Consider the following 18,527-nt stretch of genomic DNA (forward strand, 5'->3'; position numbering starts at 1 on the left):
GAATTATTAAAAGTGTGAATGGAGTTTCTAGGTGAAAGTGATCTTTTTGACATGCCAAAATCTGCCATTGAGCCCCATTATACATTTCTCAAATTTGAAAGCGCTATACAAATACAACATTTTTTCAGCCACCTTAGGTGGTACAAAATCTGGATCGGACCCTGGACTAGGTGGGCCGCAAAGTGCGCAAACTCTTTCAAGATTTTCAAGTGTACCCTGATCTAGAAAACATTGAGAATGATACTGTTGCATATTTTATTTTACAATCAGTCCAAAACGGTAATGCTGAGAATTATACTGTTGCATATTTTATTTTACAATCAGTCCAAAACGGTAATGCTGAGGCTAAATTAAGGCACAGAACAAACGTGTGGGAAAATAACCAATCTATATTGTAAATTTACTGTACATTGTTAGGCTACTTTCTATATTTACACATTTTCAAATATGTTATTTCCTCCAATAACTTAAGTACATCATGTATGTACAGTTTTAATATAACAACTGCACTGAAACAAACAAAAACATCTACAGAACATACTATATTTTCCACTTTCAAATTTTGTATTTATATAAAATTGTTTTTGAGAACAATTAAACCGCCTCTTATTCCAAACAGTATATTTGGAGGACACCAAAGAACATTACCTTTGTCTTTTCAACTTAAAAGTGTTGATATTTACTGGCCTGCCTAACGTGACAGGCTACAAGCTCGTAGACCGGCTATTCTCGGTGCACAACTGTGCGCAACCAAGTAAATCAGGGGTTAGTGTCACTCGTCTGTCTACCCGGACCTAGTACCTACTAAGCATACTGATGCTATACCACAGAATCTGCATTAAGGTAGGGTATGTGATATTTATTTATATTCTGATAGTAATCATTGTTATACGTTATATAGAATGTTTTTCAGAGTCTTTATGTCTCTCCAGCCCTTTAGAAAACAGAAAATGCATCTTCAGCTGGGGATACCAATTTTATCCAATCAGGAGGGAGAGAGAGTTCACACGGGATAAAGAATAAACAAGTGAAATTGGAAGTGATGATAAAATTGGAAATCGATAAAAATGAAGCTGATAAATGGGTATCCATTGGATTTATTGGTTGAAATTTGGCCACGCACCTGGAAAATGTATATTATGTTTATTAAAGAGCAGGCTCTTTAAAAGGTTACTGAACAAATACTATAGACCAAAACGGGTCAGAAGCGGGTCTCATGGTCGCAGGCAACGTATTTCCTGTAGGCGGAGACGACATATCTGCGACATATCTACAGTGAATGGAAAAGTGACTGATGTTAGTCTGCCTCAAACGCTACTCTTTTACTTGATTTTTTACTAAAACTAACATTACAACGACTACAACTGTGTAGTTTATGGCTGCTCCAACAGTAGTGGCAACATAAAAAATAAAAAAACAGAATGTCAAACTATCTACCGCGGTGGCTGAGACCAGAGCCATAGAGTAATGGTTGAGACAAAGCAGTACTTTAAATGCTTAGTATGAAGTATAAAGTACAGCAGCCTTGTGTTCCTAAAACAGAATGATTGGGTATTGGGTAATATCTTTTAGGACCTTTCAGAGCTTTGTCTCAACCATTACTCATTACTCTATGGCTCTGGTCTCAGCCACCGCAGTAGATATTTTGACATTCGTTTTGTTGTTGCCACTACTGTTGGAGCAGCCATAAACTACACAGGTTCATCCCTGTGTTCTGGGCATCTTTGTAATGTTAGTGTTAGTAAAAAGCAGGTAAAAGAGTAACGTTTGAGGCAGACTAACATCAGTCAATTTTCCATTCACTTTCCATTCACCGCAGATATGTCGTCTCCGCCTACAGGAAATACGTTGCCTGCGACCATGATACCAGTTTCTGAATCGGTCTATAGCAACAATTACTATCAGAATATAGTGCCTTAAGTTTCAACCAAAACATTTGGTTGCCGACAAGAGTAGTTTTGTTTTGGAAAATAAGCTCAAGGGTTCCAATAACTGTTACTGGATATACGTGTGTATACTGAATGTCTTGGTCAAAGTGTCTTATGCCTGATTAGAGAGGCACCACTCTCCTGATGCTCTCTGCCTACATATGGGACAGTTGGGCTGGCTGTGGCAGGCAGGGCCTCATGCCTGATAGAGAGGCACCACTCGCCTGATGCTCTGCCTACACATGGGACAGTTGGGCTGTGGCAGGGCCTGGTAGCAGCTGAAGCAGCAGCACACATGTCCACAGTCCAGCAGGACACAGCCGCGCGGCCGGCTGAGGCAGATCACGCAGGCGTTCTCCATGGGCACCTCCGCCGCCGTGCCGTCCTGCTGCGAGGCACCCGTCCCCGCCGTCTCCAGTCCCTCAAACTCCCTCCTCAGTCGCTCGCGGTCCCACCTCCTCTTCAGGGTGCCGTAGTAGCGCCGGCCCACCCACAGCAGCACGGCCGCCCCGGCCAGGGCGAACGCGGAGGCCAGCACCTGCCACACCACCGCCTGGCTCTCCTGCTCCGCTCGCAGCGTCTCGAAGTCCGTCGTGGTCAGGAAGTAGTCCGAGCCGTTGGCCGGCGGACGCAGCTTCAGGACCCGGTCCGTGTCCAGGATCAGCTCGCCCACGCCTGTGAGCGCAGCGCCCACCTGCCCGAAAAGAAAAGGAGAGCTTTGGATCCATTCCTTTGGGTTTGTTTTTTCTCCCTAGCTTAGTCATTACCATTTCCCCATGTGTTCTGTGGTTCACTATCTACCGCTCAACTGCATAAAACACTGACTGCACAAGAGACTGTGTTTCTACTGTTTATATCTACTGCTATGGTTCAACTCTGAGAGTGTCCATTTGGTTCCATTTGTGCGCTCTTAAAGTTACAGAGCTGTAAGGGTCCAATTTGTAACATACAGTACATACTTATAGAAATAAAGGGAAAAGGTCGCACACACCAAGACTGCGTTTCAGTTTTTATTCTTGCCGGGCTTCAGTGTGATGAAAGCTGGATAGCCGAAACGTCTGTCATTCCATCATGCAAGAATAAAAACTGAAACCCAGTTTTGGTGTGTGCGACCTTTTACCTTTATTTCTATAATATGATTTGGGTAACGCACCATAAGTCGGAGCACGGTGGTCACAAGAAAAGTTATCTATTAACATGCATACTTGACATTGGTCGTATTATATTACCGGTAGTTATATTTGACAACATCTGAACTTCTTTCATTCTTTCACAAACTACAAATGATGAGAGCATGTAAAACAAAGAATTTCCCCCACTTTACCCCCACCTAATGGTAGTACATGGTAAATGGTGCATGTATATAGCGCCTTTATCCAAAGTGCTACATAGATTGTGCATTACATTCACCCATTCATACACAGATGGCAGAGGAAACCATGCAAATTAGTGGTTCAGCGTCTTGCTCAAGGACACTTCGACACTAACTCTGGGGGAGCCTGGGTTTGAACTGGGAACCTTGTGGTTGCCATCCGGCCACTCTACCCCTGAGCCACCGCCGCCCCAATAATAAATCCCAACTGCAGAGGGTGTTAATTAATTACAAAAAAATATCAACCACAAGCCAACATGGCGATGACCCCTGCTCTAGGGGCACCTTCTAGTAGTACCTTGAGCATCTGCTCAGTCTCCAGCTGCCCTTTGGGCTTCTCCCCGCTCAGCACCGTGCCGATGATGTCGGAGAAGCCGAACGTGGCCTGGTGGAACTCCTCATGGATGACCTCCATGTCCAGGCCCGAGGCGTCCAGGGGACACAGCACCCTGACCACCGCCTCGTCCGCCCCCACCAAGCTGAAGGGCACAGAGTTCACCCTCTGGTGCAGCACCCGCTCACTGTCCATCCTGCAAGGCCAGCACAGAGTTAGTACCAGTGTTGATAACTTTGACATAAGGAATTATGACTAACTAGAAAATCTGCCCCTCGGGGCACAGGTCTCCACCAGGCAAGGTCAGGTTGTGGCCTCCTGGTGGCGCTATGATACTAGGCCAATGTGAAAATCTTGGCAAGGGTGCCTTTGATGGCAATTGGGACGATTTGAAAACTAAATAGAAAGCCAAGCTATGGTGAGCATTGGTGACTAAAACAAAGACTAAATATATTGACAATTTTGTTAAATAGTTTGTAAATACATCAAAGCTGCAATTATAATCCATTTGATTTCTAATGGATGAAGCCTTGGCCTGGAAGAGAGGTCATTAGGTGGATCCAACCTTCTTAGAGTGTTTCAACCCTCAACCACTACACTCTCCATTTGGCAGGTCGAGCAGAGATTGGCCAAATCACTGGCCCTCTCCTCCAGGCTTCTAGCTAGACGAATCCACGGAGGGGGCGCCCCGGGGCGCAGCCATCACCGAGGTGCAACCAGCACCAGCCATCGCATCAGCCACACCCGTCCAACAGGGCACCGCAGACATGGAGCAGTGCCCTGTTAGCCGGGTGTAGCCAACCAGTGCTCACACCCCAGTAACCGTCGCGCACAGGGCACCCCCATGCGGACCCACCCATTGTCCTTTCTCTCATGGCAGAGCACACAGTGCCTTGTGTGTATATAAAAATAAAAAGTAGACTAAAATGTTAGGGAGGGACTATGCTTTTTGTTCTTGTTCGTGCGTGTTGCTCGAGCGTCACGAGGCGTTGCTCGCGACGTCAGTGTGTAACGGTTTGTTATAGATCATGGATCTGGGGTGCCAGCCAGGCAGTTGTATCCTGACAAAATGTTAGTTAATAGGGTAACCGTTGCATAAGGCTGTGCAGCATACCGAGGTCCGCACCACACTGCACACCCTGTAGAGTCACTTGTAAACACAATAAACACAGACACGGTAGAGTTGCAGTTTAAGAAGTTGTATAATGAAATGTTCACAGCACATAGGTTCACAGTTCACAGTTCAGTTCAGTATTCCGTCCTTGCCCAAACGCAAAACCCGACAGTATGTTTGCTGTACCCGCACGGTATCCGTTAGGTTGTAAGTGTAACCCCGAACCCCTCAGCTGTTCTGTTGTGTCTCTTCGTTGTTACTCACTGACGTACAAATGTGGTGTTTAATCCCCACGGTTCCAAGGTGTCCGATCCAAACGATCGCCGGGACGTCCTCCTCTGTGTGATCCTCTCCACAATGTATATCCAAAACGATCCGAGCACACAACGATTAATAAACTTAAAGGGTTACTGGCTAAAACAACCGTAACTAGGTGCAAACAAAACACCTCCAGCCTCCGCGGCTGCCACAGCACTTCCTCCTGCCGCTAGCCAGGTGCGTGACGTCAGGGCATAAAAAGACGTATCAGTCTGGAGTGTAACTGACGGCACAAATGGGCGTGCGTGCGTGTGCATGCGTGCGTGCGTGGCGACACTAATCGCCACATTCCTCCCCCCTTGGAAAAAGACGGCTACGGGGAGACGTCCACTCTGAACTTTCATTTGGGAATCCCAGAAACTCCTCAGAATCACTGTCCTCCTCGAAGATCTCAAGGATACGGCGTCCTTGAGCCTTCTCCTCCTCCCTCTTCTTTTTGAGAATAGTGTCATCAACAGCATTCTGGGAATAAGGAAAACCCAGGAAATCTTCGGAGTCACTTTCCTCATTGAAAATGTCGAGAACGCACTGGCGTTGAGCCTTCTCCTCCCTCTCTTTTTTGAGATGAGTTAGGTGACCAGCCTTTTGGGAATCAGGAAAACCCAGGAAATCTTCAGAGTCGCTCTCTTCTGCAAAGATTTCGAGGACTCGCTGACGTTCTTGGGCCTCCACCTCTTCTGCGGTGGGGTAACAGGGTTTCAGCCACGAGACGTGAACGGTTTTCCTGCCCTCTCCATTGTCCTCTCTCGCAATTTCCACATTGACAGGGCCCATTTTTCGAATGACCCTGAAAGGACCATGCCACCTAGCGGCTAACTTTGCCGCAAAGGCAGTTTCCTTCTTGGAATAGGGATGGGTACGCAACCAGACCCTGGCATTGTCCTCGAATACTATGTCACGGTGTTTGCGATCATAGTTCCTCTTCTGTCGCCGTCGTCCCTTGATAAGGTTGTCTTCCACAAACTCCTTCATGTTGGACAGTTCTGCCGTTTTGGGGTAAGCTGGAGAATCAGGGTCCATGTTCCTGGGCAATAACAGTACTTCCAGTGGTCCTCGCAAACTCCTGCCCAGATTCAGGTCCGCCGGAGTCACTCCTGTGGATTCATGGACTGCGAAGCGGAAGTCAGGCAGGTTCTTGTCCCAGGCTTTATGATTTTCTCCCACATAAGACGCGATCATGACCTTCAGGGTTCGATTTATCCTCTCTGTGAGGTTTGTCTGTGGGTGGTAAGCTGTAGTCATCTTGTGACCCACATTCCAGCTCTTGCAGGTTGCGCTGAATACCGCAGAGACAAACTGTGATCCCTGATCCGAAAGGAGATAGTCCGGAACCCCCCAACGGGTCAAGATGTCCTGCGTGAAGAATTTGGACACTGTCTCGGCTGTGGCTTTCTTCAAGGGGAACAACTCTACCCAACGAGAATAGTAGTCCACGAAGACCAACAAGTAGAGATTACCTGCCGTACTTCGGGGAAAGGGCCCCATAAGATCTACGCCCAGCATTTCCCACGGCCTGTGGACAACTGTCTGCTGCAACATTCCAGCCACCTTGCGACATTCTGGTTTGTACCTCTGGCAAGTTTGACAATTCTGAACAAACTCCCGGACGTCTCGGTTTATCGTCGGCCAGAAAGGGAGCGATTGCAACCTCTTGTAGGTTTTAAATCTCCCCAGGTGTCCGGCTATGGTGTCCTCGTGGACACAACGAAGCAAATCCTGTCGTAGTGAGGCAGGCGCCCCGGGGCGCAGCCATCACCGAGGTGCAACCAGCACCAGCCATCGCATCAGCCACACCCGTCCAACAGGGCACCGCAGACATGGAGCAGTGCCCTGTTAGCCGGGTGTAGCCAACCAGTGCTCACACCCCAGTAACCGTCGCGCACAGGGCACCCCCATGCGGACCCACCCATTGTCCTTTCTCTCATGGCAGAGCACACAGTGCCTTGTGTGTATATAAAAATAAAAAGTAGACTAAAATGTTAGGGAGGGACTATGCTTTTTGTTCTTGTTCGTGCGTGTTGCTCGAGCGTCACGAGGCGTTGCTCGCGACGTCAGTGTGTAACGGTTTGTTATAGATCATGGATCTGGGGTGCCAGCCAGGCAGTTGCATCCTGACAAAGATCCTCCTCGAAGATCTCAAGGATACGGCGTCCTTGAGCCTTCTCCTCCTCCCTCTTCTTTTTGAGAATAGTGTCATCAACAGCATTCTGGGAATAAGGAAAACCCAGGAAATCTTCGGAGTCACTTTCCTCATTGAAAATGTCGAGAACGCACTGGCGTTGAGCCTTCTCCTCCCTCTCTTTTTTGAGATGAGTTAGGTGACCAGCCTTTTGGGAATCAGGAAAACCCAGGAAATCTTCAGAGTCGCTCTCTTCTGCAAAGATTTCGAGGACTCGCTGACGTTCTTGGGCCTCCACCTCTTCTGCGGTGGGGTAACAGGGTTTCAGCCACGAGACGTGAACGGTTTTCCTGCCCTCTCCATTGTCCTCTCTCGCAATTTCCACATTGACAGGGCCCATTTTTCGAATGACCCTGAAAGGACCATGCCACCTAGCGGCTAACTTTGCCGCAAAGGCAGTTTCCTTCTTGGAATAGGGATGGGTACGCAACCAGACCCTGGCATTGTCCTCGAATACTATGTCACGGTGTTTGCGATCATAGTTCCTCTTCTGTCGCCGTCGTCCCTTGATAAGGTTGTCTTCCACAAACTCCTTCATGTTGGACAGTTCTGCCGTTTTGGGGTAAGCTGGAGAATCAGGGTCCATGTTCCTGGGCAATAACAGTACTTCCAGTGGTCCTCGCAAACTCCTGCCCAGATTCAGGTCCGCCGGAGTCACTCCTGTGGATTCATGGACTGCGAAGCGGAAGTCAGGCAGGTTCTTGTCCCAGGCTTTATGATTTTCTCCCACATAAGACGCGATCATGACCTTCAGGGTTCGATTTATCCTCTCTGTGAGGTTTGTCTGTGGGTGGTAAGCTGTAGTCATCTTGTGACCCACATTCCAGCTCTTGCAGGTTGCGCTGAATACCGCAGAGACAAACTGTGATCCCTGATCCGAAAGGAGATAGTCCGGAACCCCCCAACGGGTCAAGATGTCCTGCGTGAAGAATTTGGACACTGTCTCGGCTGTGGCTTTCTTCAAGGGGAACAACTCTACCCAACGAGAATAGTAGTCCACGAAGACCAACAAGTAGAGATTACCTGCCGTACTTCGGGGAAAGGGCCCCATAAGATCTACGCCCAGCATTTCCCACGGCCTGTGGACAACTGTCTGCTGCAACATTCCAGCCACCTTGCGACATTCTGGTTTGTACCTCTGGCAAGTTTGACAATTCTGAACAAACTCCCGGACGTCTCGGTTTATCGTCGGCCAGAAAGGGAGCGATTGCAACCTCTTGTAGGTTTTAAATCTCCCCAGGTGTCCGGCTATGGTGTCCTCGTGGACACAACGAAGCAAATCCTGTCGTAGTGAGGCAGGGATATATACCTGGTACGAGCTTTTATAAGGGAGCGTAACCACTCTGTACACCTTGTCTTCCAAGATGGTGAATGCAGTGGTCTCATTGACCTTGACCTCCCCTTCATCCATTACTCTCCGGTAAAGTTCTTGTATTTCCTCATCCTCCTGCTGCGCCTTCCAGATTTCCTCGTCAGAGATGGGGATCTCCCGGACGGACTCCTTTTGGGATGGCTGCATGATTGCACAGGTTGGGGAGAAGGTGTAGGGTATCTCCCCTGGAGCCCGGGACAGGGCATCCGGAACCACATTGTACTTGCCCTTCCGGTACTCCACAGCAAAGGTGAACTCTTGGAGCTTCAGAGCCCACCGTATGAGGCGTGAGTTGGTCCGGTGAGATTTAAAGACCCACACCAGAGGGGAATGATCCGTCACGACGGTGAAAAGCCTTCCCTCCAGGTAGTATCTCCATTTCTCCAAGGCCCAAACTATGGCCAAACACTCTTGCTCAGTTGTAGAGTAGTTTCTCTCTGCCTTGTTGAGGCTCCGGCTGGCATAGGCAAGAACTTCCTCCGATCCCAACCCGGTCTGCTGCACCAGAACTGCTCCCACCCAAACGTCACTGGCGTCTGTGTAGACGAGGAAGGGCAGCTCAAAGTTCGGATGTCCTAAAATGGGTGAGGACACAAGATGGGTTTTGAGGATCTCAAAGGCTCCTTGACACTCCTCTGTCAATTTGAACTTGACCCCTTTCCTCTTCAGGTGGTTCAATGGCTCAGCTATGTGTGAATAGTTGGGCACGAAACGGTGGTACCACCCCGACATGCCCAAGAACCGTTGTACAGCCTTAAGGTTGGTAGGGACAGGGTACTGTTCCACAGCCCTGGTCTTTTCAGGGTCCACTTGGACTCCAGCAGCGGAAACCACATGACCCAGGAACTTCAGGGAGGTCTGAAAGAAGCTGCTTTTCTTCATGTTGACCGTTAGCTTGGCCTACCTCAGCTTGTCCAATACTGCCTGGATGTCATGGTGATGCTGCGCCCAGGATGAGCTGTAGATGATAATATCATCCAAGTAAACGAAGCAGATGTGACCTTTGAGCTCCCCCAAAGTCTGCTCCATGAGCCGTTGAAAAGTGGCTGGGGCATTTTTAAGGCCAAAGGGCATGACCTTGAAGTGAAACAGCCCAAAAGCACTGACAAAAGCAGTCTTATCCTGGCTTTCTTGATCCATTTAGCATTGCCAATAACCGCTGTTCAAGTCAATGCTGGAAAACACCACAGAGCCTGCAAGTGATTCCAGAATCTCCTGAATGGTGGGAAGAGGATAGGCGTCAGTGTGGGTGAGGGCATTCAGCTTGATGTAATTCACACAGAATCGATAGCTCCCATTCTTCTTGGGGATCAAGACGACAGGAGAAGACCATGCCGAAGAAGAAGGCTCTATGACGTCCGCAGCAAGCATTTCGTCTATGAGCTCTTTCATGATCTTCAGTTTCGACGGTGAAACACGGTAGGCCTTCTGCTTGATGGGCATGTTTTGGGTCACAAAGATCTTGTGTGTGAGCACCTCTGTGCACCCTAGAGCTGATGTGCATACATCTCCATTCTGCTGCAGTTGAATACGGAGTTGGGCCTTTCCAGAGTCATCTAGCTGAGCATTCTCTGTGGCCTTTTCCAAAAGCTCTAGGTCCTGGTCACCTGCCCGAGGCGGAGTTAAGCGTGGGGCAACTGCAGTAAAGAAGCACGCTCGGCCGGGTGCTGGTTCTTGGGGTGACATGACAAGGAAGGAGTACTTTACAGTGTCTTTGTCTTTGTTTGAACCAGTAGCTATTGCTGGCGACGTCCACCTGTACACCACTGGCACACATGAAGTCCAGTCCCAGGACGACGTGAAAAGCCAAGGTCTCAGCCGTAAGGATCACTACAGGGATAGTCCATGAGCGGCGCTGCATGGTAATTTTTACCTCTGCCCATCCCAACGGCTGCCGTGGGCTCCCGTCTGCCAAAAACAGAGGTCCTTCCGACCACTGATTAAGCTTTCTGCTCTTCCCAACGATGTTCTTCCAGATTTCTTCATTAAGCAATGTATAGGTCGAACCAGAGTCAAGGATTCCATTAACCTCCACCCCTACAACAGAAAGAGGCACAAGCAGTTGCTGTGGATGGAAGGCAGAAGCCACGACACCAGAGGAAGTGTCCGGTACAGTGGCATCCCTGTCTGTAGTCGGCCCAGAATGAGAGACTGCATGGGCAGTAGGAGGAGTAAAGGAGGAAGTCTGTGGTTTTTTATCCCATTTGTTGGTTTTTCCTTTTTGTGCCGTATTGTTGGGACATGAGGCAGGGGAATGGGCACCCTTACAATGCCAGCAGTAGGACTGAGAAGGATTTTGTCCTGTAGAATTGGAAGCGGAATAGTCAGAGCCTTTACTCATAGCTTGACCTCTCTTATCCTGCATCCTTTTTTGTTTCTCTTCATCCTTTTCCAACTGTTGACCTAGACGCACTAGTGCATCTACCGAGGCCACACGGCTGCTTCGAAGTTGACTGGCCAGTTGAGGGCGAGCATTCTTCAAGATCATTTGGATGGTTTTCTCCTCCGTTATATCAGGCCTCCAACGCAACAGTAGAGACCTGTATGAGTATGCAAAATCCCTAATGCTCTCCTCCCCCTGCACCCTGGTTCTCACCCGCTCTTCAAGTTCATCCGCATAATCTTCGGACAGAAAAGCTGCAAGGAACTTATGCTCGAAGTCGACCCAAGTGTGAATGTCCTTGCGTTCGACATCCCACCAGTCCCGAGCGGTACTATATAGCACGTTGCGCAGAGTGGCAAGTAGCTCCCCAATGTTAAGTGGGTTTAAGGCAAGAAAATTGTTACTCTTCTCCAGGTAACGGAGGGGGTCGCTACAATCCTCCCTTCTCCCGAATGATGGGAACTCCAGTTTCACAGGGCTTTGTCCGAAAAATCAAACTCTCCCCTCAGTAGTTGAGGCAACTGGAGCATCGACCGGAGCTGAAGATGCTACTGCTTCCGAACTGACCTCTTTCCGCATTGTGGAACACAATGGATGTGGTTGGCTTCTGGCCTGTAATGTCTCAGGCGCAAAAACGTCACCAAGTGGTAAAGTTTAGACTTTGGACCTGGAAAGAGTGGAAGAAGCGCTTTGTTGTTTCAGACAAGTCACCTCTCCAACCACCTCTTGCTTTGAACATTCCACTAGCTGTTGTGAACAGTTAGCCATGGTTTCATTCAGGTGATTGACAGTCTTTAGGAGGGGTAATAGTGCGAGGTCCCTGTCCTTTCCAGAGTCCGTGAGAAATTGTTTCAGCTTCCAAGTTAAGTTTAGGTTCATTTCCTTCCTTATATACTCTGCTTGGAGATCCAACATTTCCTGCAATTGTTTGGCTTTTTGTTTTTCCATTTCCTTGAGTACATTTGCAAAATTATCCAATCCATCCCTCATTGTTTCTCAGAGATTTTGGACATCCTCCTGGAGTTCATTTGTTTGAGTTTGCTGTAGCTCATTGGTTTGCATTGGAGCATCCCTTGTTTCAGTGCGCCCCCCCAGGTCAAATAATGGGCCCCTTATTGACCGTTGTGGCTGTACATTAGCCCCTGGGGGTTCCGCTGGGGAAGCATTGGGTGGGGAACTGGGGAATGTACCCGCTGGAGGTGTTTTGTTTTTCCTCCTCACAGTAGGCTGTGGGGGCATTGGGTGGGCGGGGTAATTGGGTGAGTTAGAGGCTGTGGGGGGGTTGGGTGAGTTAGAGGCTGTGGAGGGGTTGGGTGAGTTCATCGCCGACATAACCGGACTTAAACCCTCCACATTATCAAATAGCAACAATTCAAGTTCTGTATCCATTTTTGAATCTTTGTAGTACACACAACCGCCCTTTCAAAAACCAACTCTTTTCACAGTGTTTTCAATGTAAAATACCTTTTTCCCCCTTGTTACCACAAAAATATTTTTTTACAGTGTAACATCGGAAAGGTATTCAAAACCAACCCTTTTCACAGTGTTTTCAGCGTAAATACCTTTTTCCCCCTTGTTTCCACAAAAAACATTTTTTACAGTGTAGTACAAGTTCAGGTCTTTTTTTTACAGTGTAGTTTTTTTGTGTGTGTGTGTGTGTGTGTGTTTTTTACAGTATTACAGTGTTATTTAGTCCCATCTGGGGTGCCATTTTTCTATGTAACGGTTTGTTATAGATCATGGATCTGGGGTGCCAGCCAGGCAGTTGTATCCTGACAAAATGTTAGTTAATAGGGTAACCGTTGCATAAGGCTGTGCAGCATACTGTGGTCCGCACCACACTGCACACCCTGTAGAGTCACTTGTAAACACAATAAACACAGACACGGTAGAGTTGCAGTTTAAGAAGTTGTATAATGAAATGTTCACAGCACATAGGTTCACAGTTCACAGTTCAGTTCAGTATTCCGTCCTTGCCCAAACGCAAAACCCGACAGTATGTTTGCTGTACCCGCACGGTATCCGTTAGGTTGTAAGTGTAACCCCGAACCCCTCAGCTGTTCTGTTGTGTCTCTTCGTTGTTACTCACTGACGTACAAATGTGGTGTTTAATCCCCACGGTTCCAAGGTGTCCGATCCAAACGATCGCCGGGACGTCCTCCTCTGTGTGATCCTCTCCACAATGTATATCCAAAACGATCCGAGCACACAACGATTAATAAACTTAAAGGGTTACTGGCTAAAACAACCGTAACTAGGTGCAAACAAAACACCTCCAGCCTCCGCGGCTGCCACAGCACTTCCTCCTGCCGCTAGCCAGGTGCGTGACGTCAGGGCATAAAAAGACGTATCAGTCTGGAGTGTAACTGACGGCACAAATGGGCGTGCGTGCGTGTGCATGCGTGCGTGCGTGGCGACACTAATCGCCACAAGTGTTCTCCGCAGTTTTCTAGCGGGGAGGGGAGGAGAGGGGCGGGTGCTCAGATCGGAGAACCAATAGGATCCCCGGCCTGTTTTCGACTGGCTCCCGCCCCTCTTGACCAGAAAGCACACAGGCTGGGCTAGGCTCTAATGACGTGGTAACTCACCACATTCGAGCGAGGCTGTTCCACACCAGCTTGTGTTCCTTCAGCATGAGTTTCTGCACCACTCCAACAGTGCTTTCTTGGAACTGACTCCTCAGTGGCTTTCCCACAGGTTGCACTGTCCCTATACACATGAACAATCATTCATTCATACATACGCACAATGTGCAAAAGAGAGAGACACAAGTACACAATTAAGAAATAAGAGTCTGCTCATCTCCAGATCACTAGCACTGATACAAAACACTGGGTGAGAGATTACCTTCAATGACAACGTACTGCAGGCATTTCCCTGGGGTGGCATTCAAAATATCTGGGAGCCTTCCGTTTAAGGTCAATAGTGGAGCATCCTGAAACACCACCACACACATTTATATAAATAAAATATGACAATTTCATGGTCTGGGGTCAGTACCTTTTTCACATGGATGGATGTGAAGATGATGCAAAGTGCCTCAATGTCAAATATGAACTGTCACTAGTACTAACAGGTAATCCTGGCCAAGTGGTAGATTATGTTTGGTTTCCCACATGGGCGAGCCAGGTTCGAATCTCGGGTGTTACACTGGCACCATGTTTGATGCACCATGTAGTGTGGGATATATATTGGTCTCGAATACTGTCATTCACCGTTTGATCAGTGGTTCTCAAACCTTTTTCAAGGACCCCCATCTGAAAATGTTGTGTGCCAGGTACCCCACATAAGAGAATAGTAAAAAAAAAAAAAAGGTAATATTCCAAACAATTTCACACATTTTGAAAAATATCATGCTATTTTTTTGAATAGCCAAAGTATAAATGGATACAATGATTGTGATGCTGTATTAATATATAGAAGAAAGATGTACAAGCTCACGAGTGTGAGCTTGTTGTAGGTCGGCTATTTTTGGCACATGCTGCTGTATGCCAAAGTATTACTATTAATCAGGCTTATGGGAGCTCAGTCAGCCCTCTACAGCAGTGGTTCCCAAAGAGGGGTCCTTGAGGGAGTTCCAGGGGATCCCAAGCTAAACGATAGTTTGGAACCAAATGGACCCTTATGGGTCTGTAACTCTGAGGTGTACAAACAGAACCAAATGGACCTGTTAGGCGTTTGCACACCGAGTTAAATTAACATTGATTTTACAATATAAATTAGGGTCTGAGATAGAAATGCCATTGAATGGGGGTCTGTAGACTAATGCATGTCAAACTGGGGGTCCTTGAAATGAAACAGGTTGAGAATCATTGCTAGAGCCGTACAAATCTTCTCTTATGGGGGTCCCTGGCATATCTTTTCAAATCTCGGTCCACAGGCTAATTAGTGTCAATGTGGGGGTTCTTGACATGGAAAAGTTTGGGAAACTCTGCTCTACAGAAGTTATCAAATTATTCATCATTACACAGACAGTAGACACTGGAGCTGAAGTGGAATTGAAAAAGTAGTCCCAGTTTCTTATTGTTTCTCTACACATCACAAATATCTGTAGAACAGTAGAACTTTAGAGGTCGATAGAATATTAGAAATGCCTGCTGCCAGAGCAACAGGGTTTTATCAAGTGTCTTTATCGGAAAAATTCTGCCATTCTGGGAACAATAGGCGGAAAGAAAGCTTTTTTTTTTAAATCAGTACAGTTCTTCTTAATCTCAATTAAAGACTGCTGACTCACATTGAGCTTGTCCACTGTCTTCCTCTTCTTCCTGTAGTGGTAGTAGAAGATGCCAGAGATGGCCAGGCTGGTGCTAAGACACAACACGTCAACACTCCGCACAGAAAACTCCTCCATTCTGTCTGACTCTCTTCTTCCTTCCACCAACTTGAAAACAGAATGAACAAACAAACAAACATGATGTGAGGGAGATAGGGATGTGTAAAAAATCCAAAATGTAAATCGTTTACTATAAATCAATATTAATGATTAATTAATAAGGGTGAAACAACTGCTTAAATCAGGTTTACATAATATTTAGTCCAGTCGTCTGCAATCTGCATGCGCAGTACTGCTTCTGTAAGAAAACATGATACTGGCTGACTTCATAAGCTTTGTAAGCAGTTGTTTCACCTGTCTTAAAATTCTACGTGCCTATCATACATTTATCATCTGTAGCTTGGTTCCGATACCTTTACTTTTGGAAACGATACTGCGAAAAGGGTTTTCGGCTTTCGCCACTGTTTTTGGACGGCTCAACCCCATTTCTACCTGTGCAGGGATATACTGCCACGAAACCTCCTCTCGGAGCTAATGTGTACTGGATGAGGTTCCAAACAGCTATGGACAAGATAGCCTTTGCAACAGATTATGGTCCGACTCCAATTAACAATTAATCTGACTATAACATAAAATACAACATCTAATCCCCTATTGCCGGCTATCCCCAGCTAACTAACTGCAGTTGTATCGAATAACATAACAACGGGACCTGTAGAGCCTGGTTAACAATGAAAATTGACTAACCAACAACAAAGTAGTGTCATTTTCAACTAGGCCAGTGGACCCCCATAACTCTGAGAGTTATGGGGGTCCTATAAACCAGGGTCCATTTTGAACCCCCTTCTCAATCTCGAGGAACCCAGAGGGTCCCTGGACCCCACTTTGAGAATCTCTGGACTGAACTAGGTCACTGAACACTAGGGCAGTGGTTCTCAAAGTGTGGTCCGGGGACCCCTAGGCCAGGGTCCTAGAGGGAGTTCCAGGGGGTCCCCAGCTAAATGATAGTTGGGAACCAAATGGATGCTTGTGGGTCTGTAAAATGGTAAATGGTGCATTTATATAGCGCCTTTATCCAAGGCGCTTTACATAGATTGTGCATCAATTCACCCATTCACACACATTCATACACCGATGGAGGCAGAAACACTTCGACACTAACTCCGGGGGAGCCCGGGTTCGAACTGGCAACCTGGTTACCATCCAACCTAATGCAGGTAAAACTGGGGGGGTCCTTGAAATTAAACGGGTTGAGAATCACTGCTAGAGCCGTAGAAAATCTTCTCTTATGAGAGTCCTTGGCGTATATTTTCAAATGGGGGGGTCCGCGGGCTAATGAGGCTCATTTTGGGGGTCCTTGACATGAAGGCTTGACCTGGAGTGTGAACACCTCTGAGCTGCTGAAAAAGGCCAAGCAGAGACTTTACTTCCTGAGGGTGCTCAGGGAGAACAACATCACACAGAGACTGCTGGTGTGCTTTTTTTTTTTTTTTAAGATATTTTTTTGCGGCTTACGCCTTTTATTGATTTTTGAAGGGACAGACAGTAGGCTGACAGGAAACGGGAGAGAGATGGGGGGATGACATGCAGTAAAGGCCGTGTCGGGTCCGGGAGTCGAACCCGCGGCACACTGCGACTTGATTACCAGTCCGGTGCCCAGACCGTTACGCTACGGCCTGGGCCCGCTGGTGTGCTTTTATCAGTGCTCCATAGAGAGCATTCTGACATACTGTATTTGCGTGTGGTACACCGTACACCAGCTGTACAGCGACTCAGAGGAAAAAAGCTCCAGAGGGTCATTAACACGGCACAAAAGATCGTTGGCTGCCCTCTTCCCACACTGGAGGACGTACACAGATCCCGTTGTCTCAAAAAAACACAGGACATTATAAAGGACACTTCCCACCCCAGTCACTCACTGTTTGAACTGTTGCCATCAGGCAGACGGTACAACGTGCTCAAGTCAGGGACCAGCAGACTCAGTAACCGCTTCTATCCCACAGCGGTAGCCACACTAAATGCTGATAAGAAATGATCTGTTGCTGAAATACATGTTTAATTGTGCTGATAGTTAAGTACAATTGGGGTGTGTGCAATAGCAGCTGCAAGCAAGTGTGTATACTGTGCAATATATGTAATGTGCAATAGGGATTTGTGCAATAACATGAAGTACGGTTATGTGTGTGTTCTTGTGTCTTGTTGTATTAGTTTTCATAGTTTTTATATTCTTAGTTTTATGATGCACTGATCGGTTGGCACTTTAAATTTCATAGTACTTGTTACAATGACAATAATTAAAGATCTATCTATCTAAAAGTTTGGGAACCACTGTCCACTATAATGGGAAGCAACAGCTCCCTAAGCCCAAACCACACCAAAGGGTCGGGTTGGGACATTTTCGCCGGCGCAAAAAAGGTCGGACAAAACTGTTTGTTAAGGTAAACCGCACCAATGCAACTCATTGCAACTCAATGAGTTGGCTTGGTGTGGTTTACCTTTAAGACCATATTACAACATAAAGGTCATTTGCTTCCACTCATTTACTGATATTCACAGACACCACAACACCAAATCAACTTTTGCAATGCTTATGTTATTAATACCGAAAGATTTATAATGAAGCTATGCAAAGATTGTATTGTTTACCTGTGTGACTGACTGTCTCCAAAGTTGTTGCTCCAGCAGCAGGAAGTGCCGGGTCAGTGTTTGTATCACGTGATGTGGGACACTGAAGCCACTCTCGTGAAGCCGTGTGTGTGTGTGTGTGTGTGTGTGTGTGTGTGTGTTCTATGGTGTGTGCGTGTGCGTGTGTGCGCGCGCACATGCGCAAACATAGAGTCGAATCTACAAGCCCCACAACCACAAAACGTGTGGGCTTGTAGATCTGCCATAAACTCGCGAACGGGAAGTGTTCCCGTGTCACGTGACATGATAGGGCGTCCGGGCAGTGTTGCCATGTCTGCTTATTATAAGCGACTTTGCGTTTGTTTTGTAAAGTTGCCCATTGTTACAATAAAAAGAAAAAAAAGAAAAACAAATCGTGGCATTTTTTCAAGCGGTGACAACGTGGACAAGTGGTCCTAGTAATCTCAATCAAGGCAGATGGCTTCTTGGTTAGAGTGGGTGACAATATTATCACACGAAAAGATGAAATTACCTACTGTACCTAGGTTCCATCCTGGAGGCCAATCTTTCCGGTGATAAAATGGCCACCAACGTAATCAAAAAAGTTAATCAAAGAACAAGATTCCTTT

The 18,527-nt window shown here is 47.1% G+C and overlaps 1 protein-coding gene across 1 annotated transcript; it reads right to left on the bottom strand.

The window, feature by feature from the left end:
* Nucleotides 1-282: 282 nt before the first annotated feature.
* On the bottom strand, nt 283-18,032 carry mul2 (mitochondrial E3 ubiquitin protein ligase 2). The gene is made up of 6 exons (XM_083781583.1): nt 17,920-18,032; nt 15,235-15,381; nt 13,848-13,935; nt 13,589-13,709; nt 3,599-3,830; nt 283-2,622 (listed from the first exon to the last, which is right to left on the bottom strand). Exons 2-6 carry the CDS (start codon nt 15,349-15,351, stop codon nt 2,125-2,127), a joined length of 1,056 nt encoding a protein of 351 aa, XP_083637709.1. The 5' UTR covers nt 15,352-15,381; nt 17,920-18,032; the 3' UTR covers nt 283-2,124.
* Between the last annotated feature and the right edge of the window lie 495 nt (nt 18,033-18,527).

This window comes from Protomyctophum parallelum (genome assembly GCF_964188405.1).
Source record: "Protomyctophum parallelum genome assembly, chromosome: 14".
Taxonomy (NCBI): Eukaryota; Metazoa; Chordata; class Actinopteri; order Myctophiformes; family Myctophidae; genus Protomyctophum; species Protomyctophum parallelum.